At 43.4% G+C, this 21,082-nt stretch overlaps 1 protein-coding gene across 1 annotated transcript in view; it reads left to right on the top strand.

Moving 5' to 3' along the window:
- Positions 1-21,082, top strand: part of LOC128686838 (leukocyte antigen CD37-like) — a gene marked incomplete at its 5' end in the record, with an annotated part of 188,241 nt that overhangs the window by 77,889 nt on the left and 89,270 nt on the right. The window contains 1 exon segment of the mRNA XM_070082122.1: positions 8,054-11,106. Within this exon segment, the coding sequence (XP_069938223.1) occupies positions 9,245-10,522 (1,278 nt within the window). The 3' untranslated portion in view covers positions 10,523-11,106.

The following is a 21,082-nucleotide window of genomic DNA, read 5'->3' as shown; positions in this document are numbered from 1 at the left end:
TGCACTTGTGAGTCACAGTTCACCAGCTTCACCACTAGAGGCTCTTAGTTACTGCACTTGTGAGTTACAGTTCACCAGCTTCACCACTAGAGGCTCTTAGTTACTGCACTTGTGAGTCACAGTTCACCAGCTTCACCACTAGAGGCTCTTAGTTACTGCACTTGTGAGTCACAGTTCACCAGCTTCACCACTAGAGGCTCTTAGTTACTGCACTTGTGAGTTACAGTTCACCAGCTTCACCACTAGAGGCTCTTAGTTACTGCACTTGTGAGTCACAGTTCACCAGCTTCACCACTAGAGGCTCTTAGTTACTGCACTTGTGAGTCACAGTTCACCAGCTTCACCACTAGAGGCTCTTAGTTACTGCACTTGTGAGTCACAGTTCACCAGCTTCACCACTAGAGGCTCTTAGTTACTGCACTTGTGAGTCACAGTTCACCAGCTTCACCACTAGAGGAAGATGGAAGAATTTTAAACAAAATTCAGTGAAAAATGTGCAACTCTTGGGTATCTTTATTGAGGAAACGTTTCGCCACACAGTGGCTTCATCAGTCCATACAAAGGAGAATCTTGAAGAACAGGAGGAGAATGAGGTAATCAGTCCCTCAACCTTGAGTCGATGTGGTCAGTCCATCAATCTCCGACAATCAACATGTCGGTTCTCTGAACCATTCATCTACAAAATTCAGTGAAGTCGAGGATGATGATGATGGGTGTTTAAAATTCCTCAATTCACAATTCTTCCTTTAAAGGGCATAAGTTGTTATTGTTAAATATCGTAGAGATTGAAAAAAACGCATAAATGTTAAAATTAACACTGTGATTTTTTTTTTCAATAACCGAACTTTGTAAACATTTTGTGGAATAAACAGAACTTTTAGGAAAATGAAATTGTAAGTTTACTGTTATATTCCCCTCAGGGAAGGTTCCTTGACGCTGGTGAGGGGCTCTTGATCTAGGGAACTGGATCTGTGCTCCAGTTCCCTGAACTGAGTGTCAATACCTTCCATCCTTTCCCCTTCCCATAGGGATTACACAGGCGCTGTATAATCCCTCTGGGTTTAGCGCTTCCTCATTATTATACTATTATATTCTTTAAAATACATATCTTCGTTTAAAATACATATTAAGAAATAAATAAACTACAATAATCAAATACACTAAGACTAAAAAAGTCTTTTTTAGGTTCCTTCAGCATAGCAAAATCACCCAAAAGTTCATCAAAATTTGTTTGTCTAAGTTTGTCACTTTCAATGCACAAAATGTTCATTGCGGACAACCTCTCATGAGACATTGTGGCCCTTAATTAATTTTTAATTCTTTAGAGGCTTTAAAAATACCGGTGTCCCGAGCAGTTAGTGACCATTAAGCAAACAAACAGCCCCGATGTTACTTACACATCAGGGAACGACCATCTGAGTTTTTCCTTGTATATAATGTGATAAAGGTCTGTATGAGGCAGTGACTACCCTTCTGTAGGCCTATGAGGCAGTGACTGCTCTTCTGTAGGCCTATGAGGCAGTGACTGCTCTTCTGTAGGCCTATGAGGCAGTGACTACCCTTCTGTAGGCCTATGAGGCAGTGACTACCCTTCTGTAGGCCTATTAGGCAGTGACTACTGTTCTGTAGGCCTATGAGACAGTGACTGCTCTTCTGTAGGCCTATGAGGCAGACTGCTCTTCTGTAGGCCTGAGGCAGTGACTACTCTTCTGTAGGCCTATAAGGCACTGACCACTCTTCTGTAGGCCTATGAGACAGTGACTGCTCTTCTGTAGGCCTATGAGGCAGTGACTACTCTTCTGTAGGCCTATGAGGCACTGACTGCTCTTCTGTAGGCCTATGAGACAGTGACTGCTCTTCTGTAGGCCTATGAGGCAGTGACTGCTCTTCTGTAGGCCTATGAGGCAGTGACTACTCTTCTGTAGGCCTATGAGGCACTGACTGCTCTTCTGTAGGCCTATGAGGCAGTGACTGCTCTTCTGTAGGCCTATGAGGCACTGATTACTCTTCTGTATGCTTATGAGGCAGTGACTGCTCTTCTGTAGGCCTATGAGGCACTGACTGCTCTTCTGTAGGCCTATGAGGCAGTGACTGCTCTTCTGTAGGCCTATGAGGCAGTGACTACTCTTCTGTAGGCCTATGAGAGTGACTACTCTGTAGGCCTATGAGACAGTGACTGCTCTTCTGTAGGCCTATGAGGCAGTGACTGCTCTTCTGTAGGCCTATGAGGCAGTGACTATTCTGTAGGCCTATGAGGCAGTGACTACTCTTCTGTAGGCCTATGAGGCAGTGACTGCTCTTCTGTAGGCCTATGAGGCAGTGATTACTCTTCTGTAGGCCTATGAGGCACTGACTGCTCTTCTGTAGGCCTATGAGACAGTGACTGCTCTTCTGTAGGCCTATGACTTTGTCTCAGGTACAAGTGAAAGTCCAAAAGTTCATCAGTAAGTTTCAAGTCCACATCTGGGTTATGCTGCCATCAACAGTTTCAGGTCAACATCTGGGTTATGCTGCCATCAACAGTTTCAGGTCAACATCTGGGTTATGCTGCCATCAACAGTTTCAGGTCAACATCTGGGTTATGCTGCCATCAACAGTTTCAGGTGAACATCTAGGTTGTGCTGCCATCAACAGTTTCAGGTGAACATCATCTAGGTTATGCTGCCATCAACAGTTTCAGGTGAACATCTGGATATGCTGCCACCAACAGTGTCAGGTGAACATCTAGGTTATGCTGCCATCAACAGTTTCAGGTGAACATCTAGGTTATGCTGCCATCAACAGTTTCAGGTGAACATCTAGGTTATGCTGCCATCAACAGTTTCAGGTGAACATCTAGGTTATGCTGCCATCAACAGTTTCAGTTATGTGAACATCTAGGTTATGCTGCCATCAACAGTTTCAGGTCAACATCTGGGTTATGCTGCCATCAACAGTTTCAGGTGAACATCTAGGTTATGCTGCCATCAACAGTTTCAGGTGAACATCTTCTAGGTTATGCTGCCATCAACAGTTTCAGGTCAACATCTGGGTTATGCTGTCATCAACAGTTTCAGGTCAACATCTGGGTTATGCTGTCATCAACAGTTTCAGGTCAACATCTGGGTTATGCTGTCATCAACAGTTTCAGGTCAACATCTGGGTTATGCTGTCGTCAACAGTTCAACACCTTGCTGAATTTCTTGCTTAGATGCTGTCACATTACCAAGAGAGGAAAACATACGTACAACATCACTGTACACAGGTCTTCTTAAATTGGCTTCACGTGCATCTAGTATAGAAATAAAGGATTTTATATTAAACTTATCTCTTGAAGAGAGTTCATCTAAGGCGTCAGGACCAGGTGCACTTCCGTCATTTCCCTGATGTTTCTGTAGTATTTGTCTCCTTGTGACAGTTATGTAGTTGACATTTGGCAAGGTGGGTTTTGCTTGTTGCTCAAGCTTAGCAAAATTTTCTATAATTTTGCTTAAAAAATCCTGAGGTGAACTGCACAAATATGCTTAAGTACTCAATAAAATTTCTAATTTCTGACTGACTTTGCTGACCTTGTGAAAACGACCTAACACACGGGTCCAAAGTGCAGCATAAACATTAATTCCAGTTCTTCCATTTTCTACAAAAGATTGTTAGCTTGATGCCTGGTATCAGCCTTCTCATTAACATCAGAGTACAAGTGACTGAGGCCTCAGTAATAGCACTGTAACTTTCCAAAATATTTTCTGTAACTTTTACATGTGCCTCTGACTTAGTGTTTCACAAATATTTAGGAACTTATGACTGAGTTTGCAAAAATGCTTTCAAAACTACACTTCTCTTTGTAGAGGATGCAAAGGTATAAATGTGTTTGATATTGCCAAAATAGTTGACTACATCAAGGTAGCAATCAACGGCCCACCAAATATAAGAGTGCTCAGCGCATGGAATAAATCTTTCAATTTTTTTTCTATGATTTTTTGCTACATATCATTGTACCTACAAGCCATGTTGACAGCATTGTCGTAAGACTGCCCTCGCCATTTTCTAAAGCCAGTTTCAAGCTCAGAAGTGAGATAGTTAAAAACTAAATCAGTCATGCTTTCTCCTGTGTGATCTTTTAGATCAAGGAAATTTAAAAATCTCTGACAAGCTGAAACATCCGACCTTTTTCACGTCAACCAGAATTGCGTCCATAACTTTTTTTGGCCATGAGTTGAATCGTTTCCTCACATACAGTTTCTGCCAAATAAGAAGGAATTTCTGATCCGAAATTTCCATATTGATTGATATGAGCGAGTAAAAATGGATCAGATTTTGCTACTAGTTCTAAAAGACTTAAGATAACTGTCGTTATTTGGAGATCCAAATTTTTCATTGTCTCCTGATAATGGTAAACCTGGTTGTGCCAGAGTTCATATTTACAGCGATAATTGTTTCCATGACATGCCGCCAATACTGCCGTTTTGCTTTTATTTGTTCCTCTAGGTTTGTAGTTAATGTTTACCCTCGCTGCTCTGTTAGGTAGTAGGTCAACATGGCATTCCTGTGCTTCTCTGAGTTTTCAAAAGTTTGGATAAGATAGGAGTTCCGCTAGTTATTAAATTTTCTAGAAGCTAAAGCTGTAGCAGAAGATGCAAGGTCTGAAAAGAGTTTACAAAGCAATAAATCCGGCCTTTTTATGGGAGAATACACAAGCCACTCCCGGCTATATGTTTCCCCATTGACTTTTGTTGAATACCTGTGTTTTTAACTTATCTATCTCACTGCTTTCCTGGAAGGACAAAATCCATACAAAAATTAATTTTAGTGTCGAGTTATTGGCTTAAGACAGTATTATTCTGCAGTGCAAGGAACATTACTGAAGGCTTGTTCTGAGACTACAGTGCGTTATGACAGAATGTGTAAGAAAGGCCTATGACAGTGTCAAAAATATTATACACCTTGGCCGAAGGCCCCCTAGATTTTGAGGCCCTAGGCTTGAGCCTGCCAAGCCTATAGGTAAATCCGGCTCTGCCCCCCCCCTCGTATAAAATGTAAGCACCCAGTAATATTGTTTAAGAGTGAAAAATACGTCCGTAAACTTAAGAATGTATTCAGGTTATAGCTGGTATATTATTGATACTTCAATATAATCATGGGATTCCTACCACCTATAACAATGACTTAAGACAGATAATAATGACCTAAGATTAACAACGAGAGCCTAAAATAGGGCAGTAGAGTGGTGGGTGGCTGGGACGGTCAGTATCCCTCAGAAGTGTGTCAAGTGAGACTTATTTAAGCGTTCCACTACTCGTTCTCCTGCTGAGGCCACTGCTAGACCCAGGCATATGTTGTCTAGCCAAGTATGTGGTTCACTCATCAACATATTAAGTGTACTTAACTCAAATACCATGAGTGATGATAATAGTTGAGTGAAGGTATGTTAAACGCTATACTCTCCTTATAGTAGTGTGTTCACTCGCATTAAGATTGATGCTGACCAATAAACTCAACTCTGGGAAAAAAAATGTTTACACGTTTTATGATTGAAGATGAGGAAAAGCTACATAAATTTATAAAAGCCTAAATTTTTAAACAAAATAAACCAAAAAAGAATCAGTAAATCCAACAGCGGGGTATCTCTTCAAAAATGCGCCACGTTCATAACCGCACGCTTTTCATTAGTGGTGTGTGGAGGTATTTCTCCCTCCGTATTTATCTAAAACTAATTCTTTTACCTTGAAAGTTTGCCGAAAACCCATTTTTTTCCATTTAATCTTTTCATTCATTTGTTTAACATACATTTTCTTCTCCGTATGTTAACGTCTGTATAGTTTCTGCCTTGTGAAAAACATTTATATGCTAACTTTTTCTCCCTTATCACCCTTTCGTAAGTTATCATTGCACAGAAGTTGTTCTTGCGTCCTCCCTCCAACCTACACACTACGTTGTAAACCCCACACCACACGTCTGGGTGCTGCTGCTGCTGCTGCTGCCACGCTATACGTTATAAAACCCACACCACACGTCCGGGTGTTGTTGTTGTTGCTGCTGCTGCTGCTACACTCTACGTTATAAAACCCACACCACACGTCCGGGTGTTGTTGTTGTTGTTGTTGTTGTTGTTGTTGTTGCTGCTGCTGCTGCTACACTCTACGTTGTAAAACCCACACCACACGTCCGGGTGTTGTTGCTGCTGCTGCTGGCACACTCTACGTTGTAAAACCCACACCACAAGTCTGGGTGTTGCTGCTGGTAGGACACTACGTTGTAAACCCCACTCCACACGTCTGGTTGCTCCTGCTGTCACACTCTACTTTGCAAAACCCACACCACATGTCTGGGTGTTACTGCTGTCACACACTACGTTGTAAAACCCACACCATAAGTCTGGGTGCTGCTGCTGCTGCTGCACTCTACAGTCTACGTTGTAAAACCCACACCACAAGTCTGAGTGCTGCTGCTGCTGTTGCTGCTGCTGCCACACACTACGTTGTAAAACCCACACCACAAGTCTGAGTGCTGCTGCTGCTGTTGCTGCTGCTGCCACACACTACGTTGTAAAACCCACACCACATGTCTTCATTTTCTTTTCTTTTTTTTCTAGCAGTTGCTGGTGCCTCTCACTAAGCTAATTTCCTCTTCCTTATTTCATTCACCTTCACTTTTCGCTTCCACCTGATATTATTTCTCTTATGTTCCACACTACTTTTCTTTAATAAATCAAGCTAAAACTATTTAATGACTAAATATGTCTATCTACTAACTCATGCATACCCAAACCTTATCATCCTACTCTAGTCGACGGAATATGAGGCAGGACGGGACACTCACCCATTTTGAAATAAGACATTTGCAAACAATCAGGGAACGTGTAAGGCTTAAACCCATGGCAAGTGGTCAGTGTGTTAACTATTGAGCCAGCTGGGCTCTAATAAGATTCATTCAAATAGGTATATTTCTATACACCACAGGGAGGTTAGTATGGGCCCACTGTGACCACTGCAGTTTTTTACAGACGAAATTCCAAACGAGTGTGGCTGTGGCCTACTCTTGCCATAGGTTCAAGCCCCACCCATTCGTTGATTTGGTTTATTTTGTAAGTTAGCAGGAAGAACATGCTCCGACATACTTTCACACTTCTTGTAAGACAGCTACTAAAATATGCTCCCCCGTAGACAAACACATCTTATAACAGTAGAATAAACATATTCCGCCATACGCCAGAATAATGGAAGACAAGTCAGTAAGAATCAGAACGAAAGATGATGTGGAAGATGGCAGATTAAAATATGCCTGCCGTTTCACTTCAGACGAATTCATTAGTGAATGTTTCGATAGTGCTTATCATGAGTGTGGAGAATACTGAGCACAAGTGTGATGTGACGTAATAACTAACAAAAAAAGGCACAATACTGTGACTGGAACAATACACAGATAACCCGCACATAGAAGAGAGGAGCTTACGACGACGTTTCGGTCCGACTTGGACCATTTACAAAGTCACACTCAGTGTGAGCTTACGACAAAACGTTGTCGTAAGCTCCTCTCTTCTATGTGCGGGCTATCTGTGTATGTGGTGTAATGTTTCATCTTGTCTCTCGCGCCACATGTAATATCCAATCTATTTTCATTGACACCACAATAGTAGAAAGAGGGAAAGACATTGCAATGCTTACGTTTGCAAACCTTTTAAGCAAGATCATGCTGTTAGGTAAAAGGGCACAAGTGCAAATAATGTGACATTTTATTGTGGCAACGTTTCGCTCTCCAGAAGCTTGACAAAATGTCACATTAGTTGCACTTGTGCCCTTTTACCTAACATATTGTCGATAATTCTAGAAACATTAATACAAGATCATGGTGGCGTACCAATATTAACTAAAGGCCCACAAGGTAGAAATAGTTTCACACTCCCTATATACTCCAAATATACAAGATTTCATTTCATACTTTTAGGTTTTAAGTCCATAAAACTTAAATGCATAAGAGAGACATTCCTGTGATTCTCGTGTGTTTTTAATGAGCAGGTACTTTTTTAATACCCAAGTATGCTTTGGCTATAAAACTAATTCTGAGCTTCTTCTTACAGATATGGCAGAAAGTTGTGGCAGGCCAGTGAGGGGATATTCTTCAGTCTCTAGCAACAACAATGAAGGCAGAGTTCTACCTCCAGTATTAATTAGTACCTCTTAAAATCTGGCAGTATTAAATAACCAATCTTCACAAGCTCTTGCCAAGTATTAACGCACATAAAATGGAAGTTGACAGTATTAGAATATGGTGGTAGCCTGTATTGTGTCATAGGAGTGTTAGTAGAAGAAGTACTGTGGAGGTAGTGCAGTGATGGAGCGTCAAGTGCAGTGACTCCTTCAATCTCTCAGCTTCAAAAGGAAACATCAACATCAAGTATCAGTGATATCTATAAAGACAGGGCCTCCGACCATGGTTGTAGATGTGTGTCGTTGGTATGAAACAGGACTCCACGGGTCAGGTCACATGTGACATGACAAGCCACAACTCACCAGCTTACAACATCAGCAAATCGATGTTGAAAAAGCTATTTGTCTGTGTTTCAAAACATTGATACAATATTGTGTTAAGGAATATATCAGTGGAAATTCAGTCACTGGCCCCTCAAAGTCACAAGTTATAGGGTCACTTATGAGGCACTACTTTCCCACTGTCTACCACTGTGTTGGCCTTGTCAACCTCATAATATTAGTGAATTCTATATTCACATTTCCAACAAGATTCTGACCTGTTCCTTAACAGAACTACCTTTCGCTCATGATCTTGACACATCTTGTAAATGTTTAACATTACGAAAGAAATGTAATTTTTTTGTGTTCTATCGCAAGGCAGTCGTAGTACGATAATCAGTAGCTATGCATCCTGGTGGGAACAGTCGTAACTTTCCAAAGAGGTAGGCCGGCCCAGGAAAGAATGGCAGAGATTATCAGGAGGCCGTAAGTGGCGGCGGCCGCCAGCACTGACAGGTGGCGCTCAGTGAGAGTCGCCAAATATACCCAGGGCCCGTCACCAGTGGCAGCTGAGGAGCAAGCAGGGCGCCACCTTCTTCTAACTTAATATTGTTGTCAGTTAGGCTGGCACAGCTTCAGGTGTCGCATACCGCCACGTGGTCAGACCAGCGTCAGCAAGTTAGTAGTGGTGTCCACAGTGTAGGGAGAGAGCACGGGGGTCCGCCACAGAGCGACTGTGGCTTCCGCCCGGTCTGCCACCGCTGCTGCCTCCGCCTGGGGCGGCCAGCGTCTGGCCTCGCATGGCCGCGGTAATGTTCCTACGCAAGGCAATGCGTTACTACCGACTGTGGATCTACACGTGCAATGCCGTCCTGCTCGTGTCAGTGTTCGTTTTCATGGGCGTTGCCTTAGGTGTTGCATCACATCCCTATCTGTCACTAGTGCAAGCAATTCCTGCCTACCACCCTACTTTACTATATGGTTATGTGGCGCTACTGCTTCAGGCAGGAGTCTTGCAGGCACTAGGATGTGTGGGAGCACTAAGACTCTCGCAAAGACTACTCAACATCTACTGGCTTCTTCTGCTTTTCCTGCTGTTGGGGGATGTTGTTGTGGGGCTGGTGTGGCTCTACCGTTTCTCCCACCTGACAGACGGTCTGCGACCTTACGCCCGGGCCACTCTGCTCAAGCACTACGGCAGAGACTCTGACATAACCGAGGCGTGGGATGCTCTCCAGAGAGCCGCTAAATGTTGTGGCGTGGCGGGTCCTCGAGATTACAACACCACCTGGTGGGACACCCGTCAGACACATGGCTACATCAAACTACCAGCGTCTTGCTGCATCAAGAACGACAGCGAGGGAGCAATGCCAAGCAGTCGCCAACTTAACTACCCCCAGGCGGACCAAGTGCCACGACACGTGGTTACCTACCAGCGCGGGAAACCCAATGTAGACAATTCGAAACACCATGTGCGTCCAGAAAACCAGGCAGGGCGAGCGTATGAGCGTAACTTAACTTGTGGAGGTGGTGATGACTACCATGGCAAGGGCTGTGCTGCGCACCTCGAGAAGTGGCTGCTTAATTCAGCAGAGACACTCATGATACTCGGATTCTGTGTCATAGCATTTATTAAGTTATGTTTTGTAGGTATTTTACGCTTTGAGATACAAGAAATGATTCAGAAGATAAAAGTATTACAAGGAGATAATCCATGTGTGCCGAATCCCGAAATTGCGGCGGCCTTAGGCTTGATGTCACCGGAGAAACCAGCAGAGTGCGGCGGCCTCTTGAGTTCTGGAGGTGGCGATGGTAACGGCACTGGCGGTGAAGAAGGCCAGGGAGGCGATGGTCAATGTGATACGGAGTCTGCTGCTGCCACGCCCCTCACACAGCCTCGCCTTAACCATCTCTCCAGCCACACTGATGGTGCAGAATCCGACACCAACTCCCACTGTGCGCTCATCACGGATACGCCCGTACGCCGACCACAGCCAGACAAGCGCAAGCCTAACGGCAATAACAACGATGTTACAGAACTGCACGAACTTCGACATGTCCGTCAGACACAAATATGATCATGACCTGAAACCAGCCTGACTGTGAACATATCGTTTAAGGTCGTTACTGCAGCTTAGGTCAGCCCAAAGTGACCTAGGTGAGAACCAGACTCAGCTAGTGTAGAATACTTGTTGAATGTGTGGTAAGATGGGCCTGGGGAACCTGAAGCTGGTGTGCTACCTGCCATGCCCACGACAAGGAAAATGGAGCCACCGTCTTTAGCCTTAATTGCCAAGCCCCTTGCAGATACCCCTGGGTGTGCGCCCTCCAGTTTTTAGGTGTTCTGGAGATATTCCTCCATGACAAGGGCTTCTGCTCGCATGTCTCCCACCAAAGAGGAGTCCTTTAAGGTGTTTCCACCCGTGGGGATCCCACGCACGCTATCCCCAAGTGTCTAGAAACATATGAGTTACAGAATTAAAAGTGTGACAAAGAAAGCTGACCAAAGATTACGAGTGAATGAAAATGCGGTAAATGCCCTGAAGAGAAACATCATGCAAGTTGAATACATTTGCAAGACTGAGTGCCTAAGCAGGACCCATGCCTCCCCCATATGGTGCACTATGTAATGCAACTCTTTCTTCTCTTCATCTTCTCTAAGGTAAAGTACCACACACAATTATTATCATTATATGGCTAAACTTTAAGAGAATCTTGCTACTGAAGAAGAAGAAAAAAATTAAGTCTGCGTACAGCTAAATCTAACACAACAATCATCGAAAATTCAAAGATTATTTATGAATTATAAAATCGTCTGCGAAAAAACTGAGTCAAGCACTTCCCATGTGCCAATGTGTACACTAAGGAGGTTATACATATGGTGTACACTAGGGAGGTTATACATGTGGTGTACACTAAGGAGGTTATACATATGGTGTACACTAGGGAGGTTATACATGTGGTGTACACTAGGGAGGTTATACATATGGTGTACACTAGAGGTTATACATATGGTGTACACTAGGGAGGTTATACATGTGGTGTACACTAGGGAGGTTATACATGTGGTGTACACTTAGGAGGTTATACATATGGTGTGCACTAGGGAGGTTATACATGTGGTGTACACTAGGGAGGTTATACATGTGGTGTACACTAGGGAGGTTATACATGTGGTGTACACTTAGGAGGTTATACATGTGGTGTACACTAAGGAGGTTATACATGTGGTGTACACTTAGGAGGTTATACATGTGGTGTACACTAGGGAGGTTATACATGTGGTGTACACTAGGGAGGTTATACATGTGGTGTACACTATGGAGGTTATACATGTGGTGTACACTAGGGAGGTTATATATGTGGTGTACACTTAGGAGGTTATACATGTGGTGTACACTTAGGAGGTTATACATGTGGTGTACACTTAGGAGGTTATACATGTGGTGTACACTTAGGAGGTTATACATGTGTACACTAAGGAGGTTATACATGTGGTGTACACTTAGGAGGTTATACATGTGGTGTACACTAGGGAGGTTATACATGTGGTGTACACTAGGGAGGTTATACATGTGGTGTACACTTAGGAGGTTATACATGTGTACACTAAGGAGGTTATACATGTGGTGTACACTTAGGAGGTTATACATGTGGTGTACACTAAGGAGGTTATACATGTGGTGTACACTAGGGAGGTTATACATGTGGTGTACACTTAGGAGTTTATACATGTGTACACTAGGGAGGTTATACATGTGGCGTACACTAGGGAGGTTATACATGTGGTGTACACTAAGGAGGTTATACATGTGGTGTACACTAAGCAGGTTATACATGTGGTGTACACTAAGCAGGTTATACATGTGGTGTACACTAAGGAGGTTATACATGTGGTGTACACTAAGCAGGTTATACATGTGGTGTACACTAGGGAGGTTATACATGTGGTGTACACTTAGGAGGTTATACATGTGGTGTACACTAGGGAGGTTATACATGTGGTGTACACTAAGCAGGTTATACATGTGGTGTACACTAAGGAGGTTATACATGTGGTGTACACTAAGGAGGTTATACATGTGGTGTACACTAAGGAGGTTATACATGTGGTGTACACTAGGGAGGTTATACATGTGGTGTACACTAAGGAGGTTATACATGTGGTGTACACTACGGAGGTTATACATGTGGTGTACACTAAGGAGGTTATACATGTGGTGTACACTAAGCAGGTTATACATGTGGTGTACACTAAGCAGGTTATACATGTGGTGTACACTAAGGAGGTTATACATGTGGTGTACACTAAGCAGGTTATACATGTGGTGTACACTAAGGAGGTTATACATGTGTACACTAAGCAGGTTATACATGTGGTGTACACTAAGCAGGTTATACATGTGGTGTACACTCAGGAGGTTATACATGTGGTGTACACTAAGCAGGTTATACATGTGGTGTACACTAAGGAGGTTATACATGAGGTGTACACTAAGCAGGTTATACATGTGGTGTACACTAAGGAGGTTATACATGTGGTGTACACTAAGGAGGTTATACATGTGGTGTACACTAAGCAGGTTATACATGTGGTGTACACTAAGGAGGTTATACATGTGGTGTACACTAAGGAGGTTATACATGTGTACACTAAGCAGGTTATACATGTGGTGTACACTAAGCAGGTTATACATGTGGTGTACACTAAGCAGGTTATGCATGTGGTGTACACTGAGCAGGTTATACATGTGGTGTACACTAAGCAGGTTATACATGTGGTGTACACTAAGCAGGTTATACATGTGGTGTACACTAAGGAGGTTATACATGAGGTGTACACTAAGCAGGTTATACATGTGGTGTACACTAAGGAGGTTATACATGAGGTGTACACTAAGCAGGTTATACATGTGGTGTACACTAAGCAGGTTATACATGTGGTGTACACTAAGGAGGTTATACATGTGGTGTACACTAAGGAGGTTATACATGTGGTGTACACTAAGGAGGTTATACATGTGGTGTACACTAAGGAGGTTATACATGTGGTGTACACTAAGTAGGTTATACATGTGGTGTACACTAAGCAGGTTATACATGTGGTGTACACTAAGGAGGTTATACATGTGGTGTACACTGAGCAGGTTATACATGTGGTGTACACTAAGCAGGTTATACATGTGGTGTACACTAAGGAGGTTATACATGTGGTGTACACTAAGCAGGTTATACATGTGGTGTACACTAAGGAGGTTATACATGTGGTGTACACTAAGGAGGTTATACATGTGGTGTACACTAAGCAGGTTATACATGTGGTGTACACTAAGGAGGTTATACATGTGGTGTACACTAAGGAGGTTATACATGAGGTGTACACTAAGGAGGTTATACATGTGGTGTACACTAAGGAGGTTATACATGTGGTGTACACTGAGCAGGTTATACATGTGGTGTACACTAAGCAGGTTATACATGTGGTGTACACTAAGGAGGTTATACATGTGGTGTACACTAAGCAGGTTATACATGTGGTGTACACTAAGGAGGTTATACATGTGGTGTACACTAAGGAGGTTATACATGTGGTGTACACTAAGCAGGTTATACATGTGGTGTACACTAAGCAGGTTATACATGTGGTGTACACTAAGCAGGTTATACATGTGGTGTACACTAAGCAGGTTATACATTCAGTGAAGAATGATAAAATTAATATATAAGCTAATAAATCTTGCCAATAAAGAAAGACTGAAGTGCCTTAAATTACATTCACTTGTAAGACGAAGACTGAGGGAGACATGATCGAAGTGTATAGGTGGAAGATGAGTATTAACAAAGGGGATATAAATAAGGTCCCTCCATGAGAGAACCCACAGTAATGAATGCAAATTAGATAAGTTTAGATTTAGAAAGGATATAGGAAAGTATTGGTTTAGAAATGAGTATTCGATGAGTGGAATATTCTGCCTAGTAGGGTTACTCAAGCTAAAACCTTGGGTAGCTTCAAATTTGGGTTGGATAAATACATGATTGAGAGGGACTGAATTTAAGTGGGAATTGCACATGATTAAAAGGAATATCAACCTTATTGCGTAGCTAGAACTGAAAATGTGTTGGGCAAATATTTTTTTGTTAGTGGGTTTGGACTTGATAAGTATCTGCCCAGTCTGGGGCCAGTAGGCCTGCTGCAGTTTTCCTCATTTCTTATGTTTTTATAATAATTTCTTTTCTCCCATACTCACATATTCCATAGATCAATTCTGGCACCATCTCTTCTCTAACAATTCTTTCTACACTTCACCCATAACACACACCACACTCATGATACTCGTCCCACCCATAACGCTCACCCCACCCATAACACTCGTCCCACCCATAACACTAACCCCACCTATAACACTCGTCCCACCCATAACACTCACCCCACCCATAACGCTCACCCCACCCATAACACTCGTCCCACCCATAACACTCACCCCACCCATAACACTCGTCCCACCCATAACACTCGTCCCACCCATAACACTCACCCCACCCAAAACACTCCTCCCACCCATAACACTCACCCACCCATAACACTCACCCACCCATAACGCTCACCCCACCCATAACACTCACCCCACCCATAACACTCACCCCCACCCATAACACTCGTCCCACCCATAACACTCACCCCACCCATAACACTCACCCCCACCCATAACACTCGTCCCACCCATAACACTCGTCCCACCCATAACACTCACCCCCACCCATAACACTCACCCCCACCCATAACACTCGTCCCACCCATAACACTCACACCGGAGGAAATAAATGGTATAAAATACCGACACAATGGAAATATAAACACATGCAGTATAATGTGATCCTTTATTGACAACGTTTCGCCCACACAGTGGGCTTTTTCAAGTCACAAACAGATCTACCTGGGGTGGAAGGTACGCGAGTATTTATAGTCAGGTTCAGAATGCTGAGGTCAGGTGGAGAATGTTGCATCTGATGATGTACCGAGTGGGGTTATAGAGTCTAAAATCTTGAGTAGCTTGGAAGGAAGATTAGATAAGTTTGTGAGCAGACCTTCTGCAGTGTTCTTCCATTCCTATGTTCTTATGTGGGATAGCGATGAAGAAGTTTCTTGGCAAGTGGTTCAGCTATGTTATAGAAGCCATTGTTCTGGCTGAAATTGTCGGATATAGAGATAAGCGATGATTCTAGGATTTTTCGGTATTGAGTGTTGTCTTCTGTGGCGATAAGTCTTGAGTTTCTGTAGTTTATTAAGTGGTTGTGTGAATTACGATGTTGTACACAAGCATTTCTTGTATCGTCAGTCCTGCTTGCGTATTGGTGTTCTGAAATACGTGTTTGGAGGTCTCTTGATGTTTCGCCCACGTATAATTTGCTGCAGTCATTACAAGGGATTATGTATACCCCTGCAGAGGATGGAAGCTTGTCCTGTCTATTACTGGTAATGTCCTTGATGGTCGTGGTTGTGGAGGTAGATACTTAGAATGAGGTATTGGAAAAGATGTTGGAAACGTGTTTGGCAAATGTTCCACATTCCACACCAAAATTGTTCCGCACTCGACTGTAACTTGTTCCACACTCCACACTAACTTGTTCCACTCTACCTTGTTCCACACTCCACGATAACTTGTTCCATACTTCACACTAACTTTTTCCACACTCTACACTAGTTTCACACTCCACGCTAAGTTGGTCCATGCTAACTTGTTCCGTACTCTACACTAAATTGTTCCACCCTCCACGCTAACTTGTTCCACACTCCACGTTAACTTGTTCCACACTTCACACTAACTTGTTCCACACTCTACATCAACTTGTTCTACCCTCTATACTAACTTGTTCCACATTCCAACGCTAACTTGTTCCACACTTCCCGCTAACTTGTTCCACACCCCACGTTAACTTGTTCCACACTCTACAGTAACTTGTTCCACACTCTACACTAACTTGTTCCACGCCCTACACTAACTTGTTCCACACTCCACGTTAACTTGTTCCACACTCCACACTAACTTGTTCCATACTCTACACTAACTTGTTCCATACTCCAAGCTAACTTGGTCCACGCTAACTTGCTCCACACTCTACACTAACTTGTTCCACACTCCACACTAACTTGTTCCGCACTTCACGCTAACTTGTTCCACACACTACACTAGTTCCACACTCCACGCTAACTTGTTCCACACTTCACGCTAACTTGTTCCACACTCTACACTAACTTATTCCACACTCTACACTAACTTGTTCCACACTCTACACCAGCTTGTTCCACACTCTACACTAACTTGTTCCACACTCTACACTAACTTGTTCCACACTCTACAGTAACTTGTTCCATACTCCACGCTAACTTGTTCCACACTACACTAACTTGTTCCACACTCTACACTAACGTGTTCCATACTCCACGTTAACTTGTTCCACACTCCACACTAACTTGTTCCACACTCTACACTACCTTGTTCCGCACTCCACACTAACTTGTTCCACACTCCACACTAACTTGTTCCACACTCCACACTAACTTGTTCCACACTCTACATTAACTTGTTCCACACTCTACACTACCTTGTTCCGCACTCCACACTAACTTGTTCCGCACTCCACACTAACTTGTTCCACACTCCACACTAACTTGTTCCACACTAACTTGTTCCACACTCCACACTAACTTCTTCCACACTCTACATTAACTTGTTCCACACTCAACACTACCTTGTTCCACACTCTACACTAACTTGTTCTGCACTCCACACTAACTTGTTCCACACTCCACACTAACTTGTTCCACACTCCACACTAACTTGTTCCACACTCCACACTAACTTGTTCCACACTTCACACTAACTTGTTCCACACTCCACACTAACTTGTTCCACACTCCACACTAACTTGTTCCACACTCTCCAATAACTTGTTTCACACTCCACACTAACTTGTTCCACACTCCACACTAACTTGTTCCACACTCCACACTAACTTGTTCCACACTCCACACTACCTTGTTCCACACTCTACACTAACTTGTTCCGCACTCCACACTAACTTGCTCCACACTCCACACTAACTTGTTCCACACTCCACACTAACTTGTTCCACACTCTACAATAACTTGTTCCACACTCCACACTAACTTGTTCCACACTCTACACTAATTGTTCCACACTCAACACTAACTTGTTCCACACTCCACACTAACTTGTTCCACACTCCACACTAACTTGTTCCACACTCTACACTAACTTGTTCCACACTCCACACTAACTTGTTCCACACTCCACACTAACTTGTTCCACACTCCACACTAACTTGTTCCACACTCTACACTAACTTGTTCCACACTCCACACTAACTTGTTCCGCACTCCACACTAACTTGTTCCACACTCTACACTAACTTGTTCCACACTCCACACTAACTTGTTCCACACTCCACACTAACTTGTTCCACACTCCACACTAACTTGTTTCACACTCCACACTAACTTGCTCCACACTCTACACTAACTTGTTCCACACTCTACACTAACTTGTTCCACACTCTACACTAACGTGTTCCACACTCCACACTAACTTGTTCCACACTCCACACTAACTTGTTCCACACTCAACACTACCTTGTTCCACACTCTACACTAACTTGTTCTGCACTCCACACTAACTTGTTCCACACTCCACACTAACTTGTTCCACACTCCACACTAACTTGTTCCACACTCCACACTAACTTGTTCCACACTTCACACTAACTTGTTCCACACTCCACACTAACTTGTTCCACACTCCACACTAACTTGTTCCACACTCTCCAATAACTTGTTCCACACTCCACACTAACTTGTTCCACACTCCACACTAACTTGTTCCACACTCCACACTAACTTGTTCCACACTCCACACTAACTTGTTCCACACTCCACACTACCTTGTTCCACACTCTACACTAACTTGTTCCGCACTCCACACTAACTTGTTCCACACTCCACACTAACTTGTTCCACACTCCACACTAACTTGTTCCACACTTTACATTAAATTTTTCCACACTCCACACTAACTTGTTCCACACTCCACACTACCTTGTTCCACACTCCACACTAACTTGTTCCACACTCCACACTAACTTGTTCCACACTCCACACTAACTTGTTCCACACTCCACACTAACTTGTTCCACACTCCACACTAACTTGTTCCACACTCCACAATAACTTGTTCCACACTCTACACTAATTGTTCCACACTCCACACTAACTTGTTCCACACTCCACACTAACTTGTTCCACACTCCACACTAACTTGTTCCACACTCTACACTAACTTGTTCCACACTCCACACTAACTTGTTCCACACTCCACACTAACTTGTTCCACACTCCACACTAACTTGTTCCACACTCTACACTAACTTGTTCCACACTCCACACTAGCTTGTTCCACACTTAACACTAACTTGTTCCACACTCTACACTAACTTGTTCCACACTCCACACTAACTTGTTCCACACTCCACACTAACTTGTTCCACACTCCACACTAACTTGTTCCACACTCCACACTAACTTGTTCCACACTCTACACTAACTTGTTCCACACTCTACACTAACTTGTTCCACACTCTACACTAACTTGTTCCACACTCTACACTAACTTGTTCCACACTCCACACTAACTTGTTCCACACTCTACACTAACTTGTTCTACACTCTACACTAACTTGTTCCACACTCTACACTAACTTGTTCCACACTCTACACTAACTTGTTCTGCACTCCACACTAACTTGTTCCACACTCCACACTAACTTGTTCCACACTCCACACTAACTTGTTCCACACTCCACACTAACTTGTTCCACACTCCACACTAACTTGTTCCACACTCTACACTAACTTGTTCTGCACTCCACACTAACTTGTTCTGCACTCCACACTAACTTGTTCCACACTCCACACTAACTTGTTCCACGCTCCACACTACCTTGTTCCACACTCCACACTAACTTGTTCCACACTCCACACTAACTTGTTCCACACTCCACACTACCTTGTTCCACACTCTACACTAACTTGTTCCACACTCTACACTAACTTGTTCCACACTCCACACTAACTTGTTCCACACTCCACACTACCTTGTTCCACACTCCACACTAACTTGTTCCACACTCCACACTACCTTGTTCCACACTCCACACTAACTTGTTCCACACTCTACACTAACTTGTTCCACACTCTACACTAACTTGTTCCACACTCTACACTAACTTGTTCCACACTCCACACTAACTTGTTCCACACTCCACACTACCTTGTTCCACACTCCACACTAACTTGTTCCACACTCCACACTAACTTGTTCCACACTCCACACTAACTTGTTCCACACTCCACACTAACTTGTTCCACACTCTACACTAACTTGTTCCACACTCCACACTAACTTGTTCCACACTCTACACTAACTTGTTCCACACTCCACACTAACTTGTTCCACACTCTACACTAACTTGTTCCACACTCTACACTAACTTGTTCCACACTCCACACTAACTTGTTCCACACTCCACACTAACTTGTTCCACACTCCACACTAACTTGTTCCACACTCCACACTAACTTGTTCCACACTCCACACTAACTTGTTCCACACTCCACACTAACTTGTTCCACACTCTACACTAACTTGTTCCACACTCCACACTAACTTGTTCCACACTCCACACTAACTTGTTCCACACTCCACACTACCTTGTTCCACACTCTACACTAACTTGTTCCACACTCCACACTAACTTGTTCCACACTTCACACTAACTTGTTTCACACTCCACACTAACTTGTTCCACACTCTTCACTAACTTGTTCCACACTCCACACTTACTTGTTCCACACTCCACACTACCTTGTTCCACACTCTACACTAACTTGTTCCACACTCCACACTAACTTGTTCCACACTCCACACTAACTTCCTCCACACTCCACACTAACTTGTTCCACACTCTACACTAACTTGTTCCACACTCCACACTTACTTGTTCCACACTCCATACTAACTTGTTCCACACTCCACACTAACTTGTTCCACACTCCACACTAACTTGTTCCACACTCCACACTAACTTGTTCCACACTCCACACTAACTTGTTCCACACTCCACACTAACTTGTTCCACACTCCACACTAACTTGTTCCACACTCCACACTAACTTGTTCCACACTCCACACTAACTTGTTCCACACTCCACACTAACTTGTTCCACACTCCACACTAACTTGTTCCACACTCCACACTAACTTGTTCCACACTCCACACTAACTTGTTCCACACTCTACACTAACTTGTTCCACACTCCACACTAACTTGTTCCACACTTCACACTAACTTGTTCCACACTCCACACTAACTTGTTCCACACTCTACACTAACTTGTTCCACACTCCACACTTACTTGTTCCACACTCCACACTACCTTGTTCCACACTCTACACTAACTTGTTCCACACTCCACACTAACTTGTTCCACACTCCACACTAACTTGTTCCACACTCTACACTAACTTGTTCCACACTCCACACTTACTTGTTCCACACTCCAC

The sequence above is a fragment of the Cherax quadricarinatus genome, chromosome 7 (genome assembly GCF_038502225.1).
Source record: "Cherax quadricarinatus isolate ZL_2023a chromosome 7, ASM3850222v1, whole genome shotgun sequence".
NCBI classification, from domain to species: Eukaryota; Metazoa; Arthropoda; class Malacostraca; order Decapoda; family Parastacidae; genus Cherax; species Cherax quadricarinatus.
This window is presented reverse-complemented; position numbering and strand designations above follow the sequence as displayed.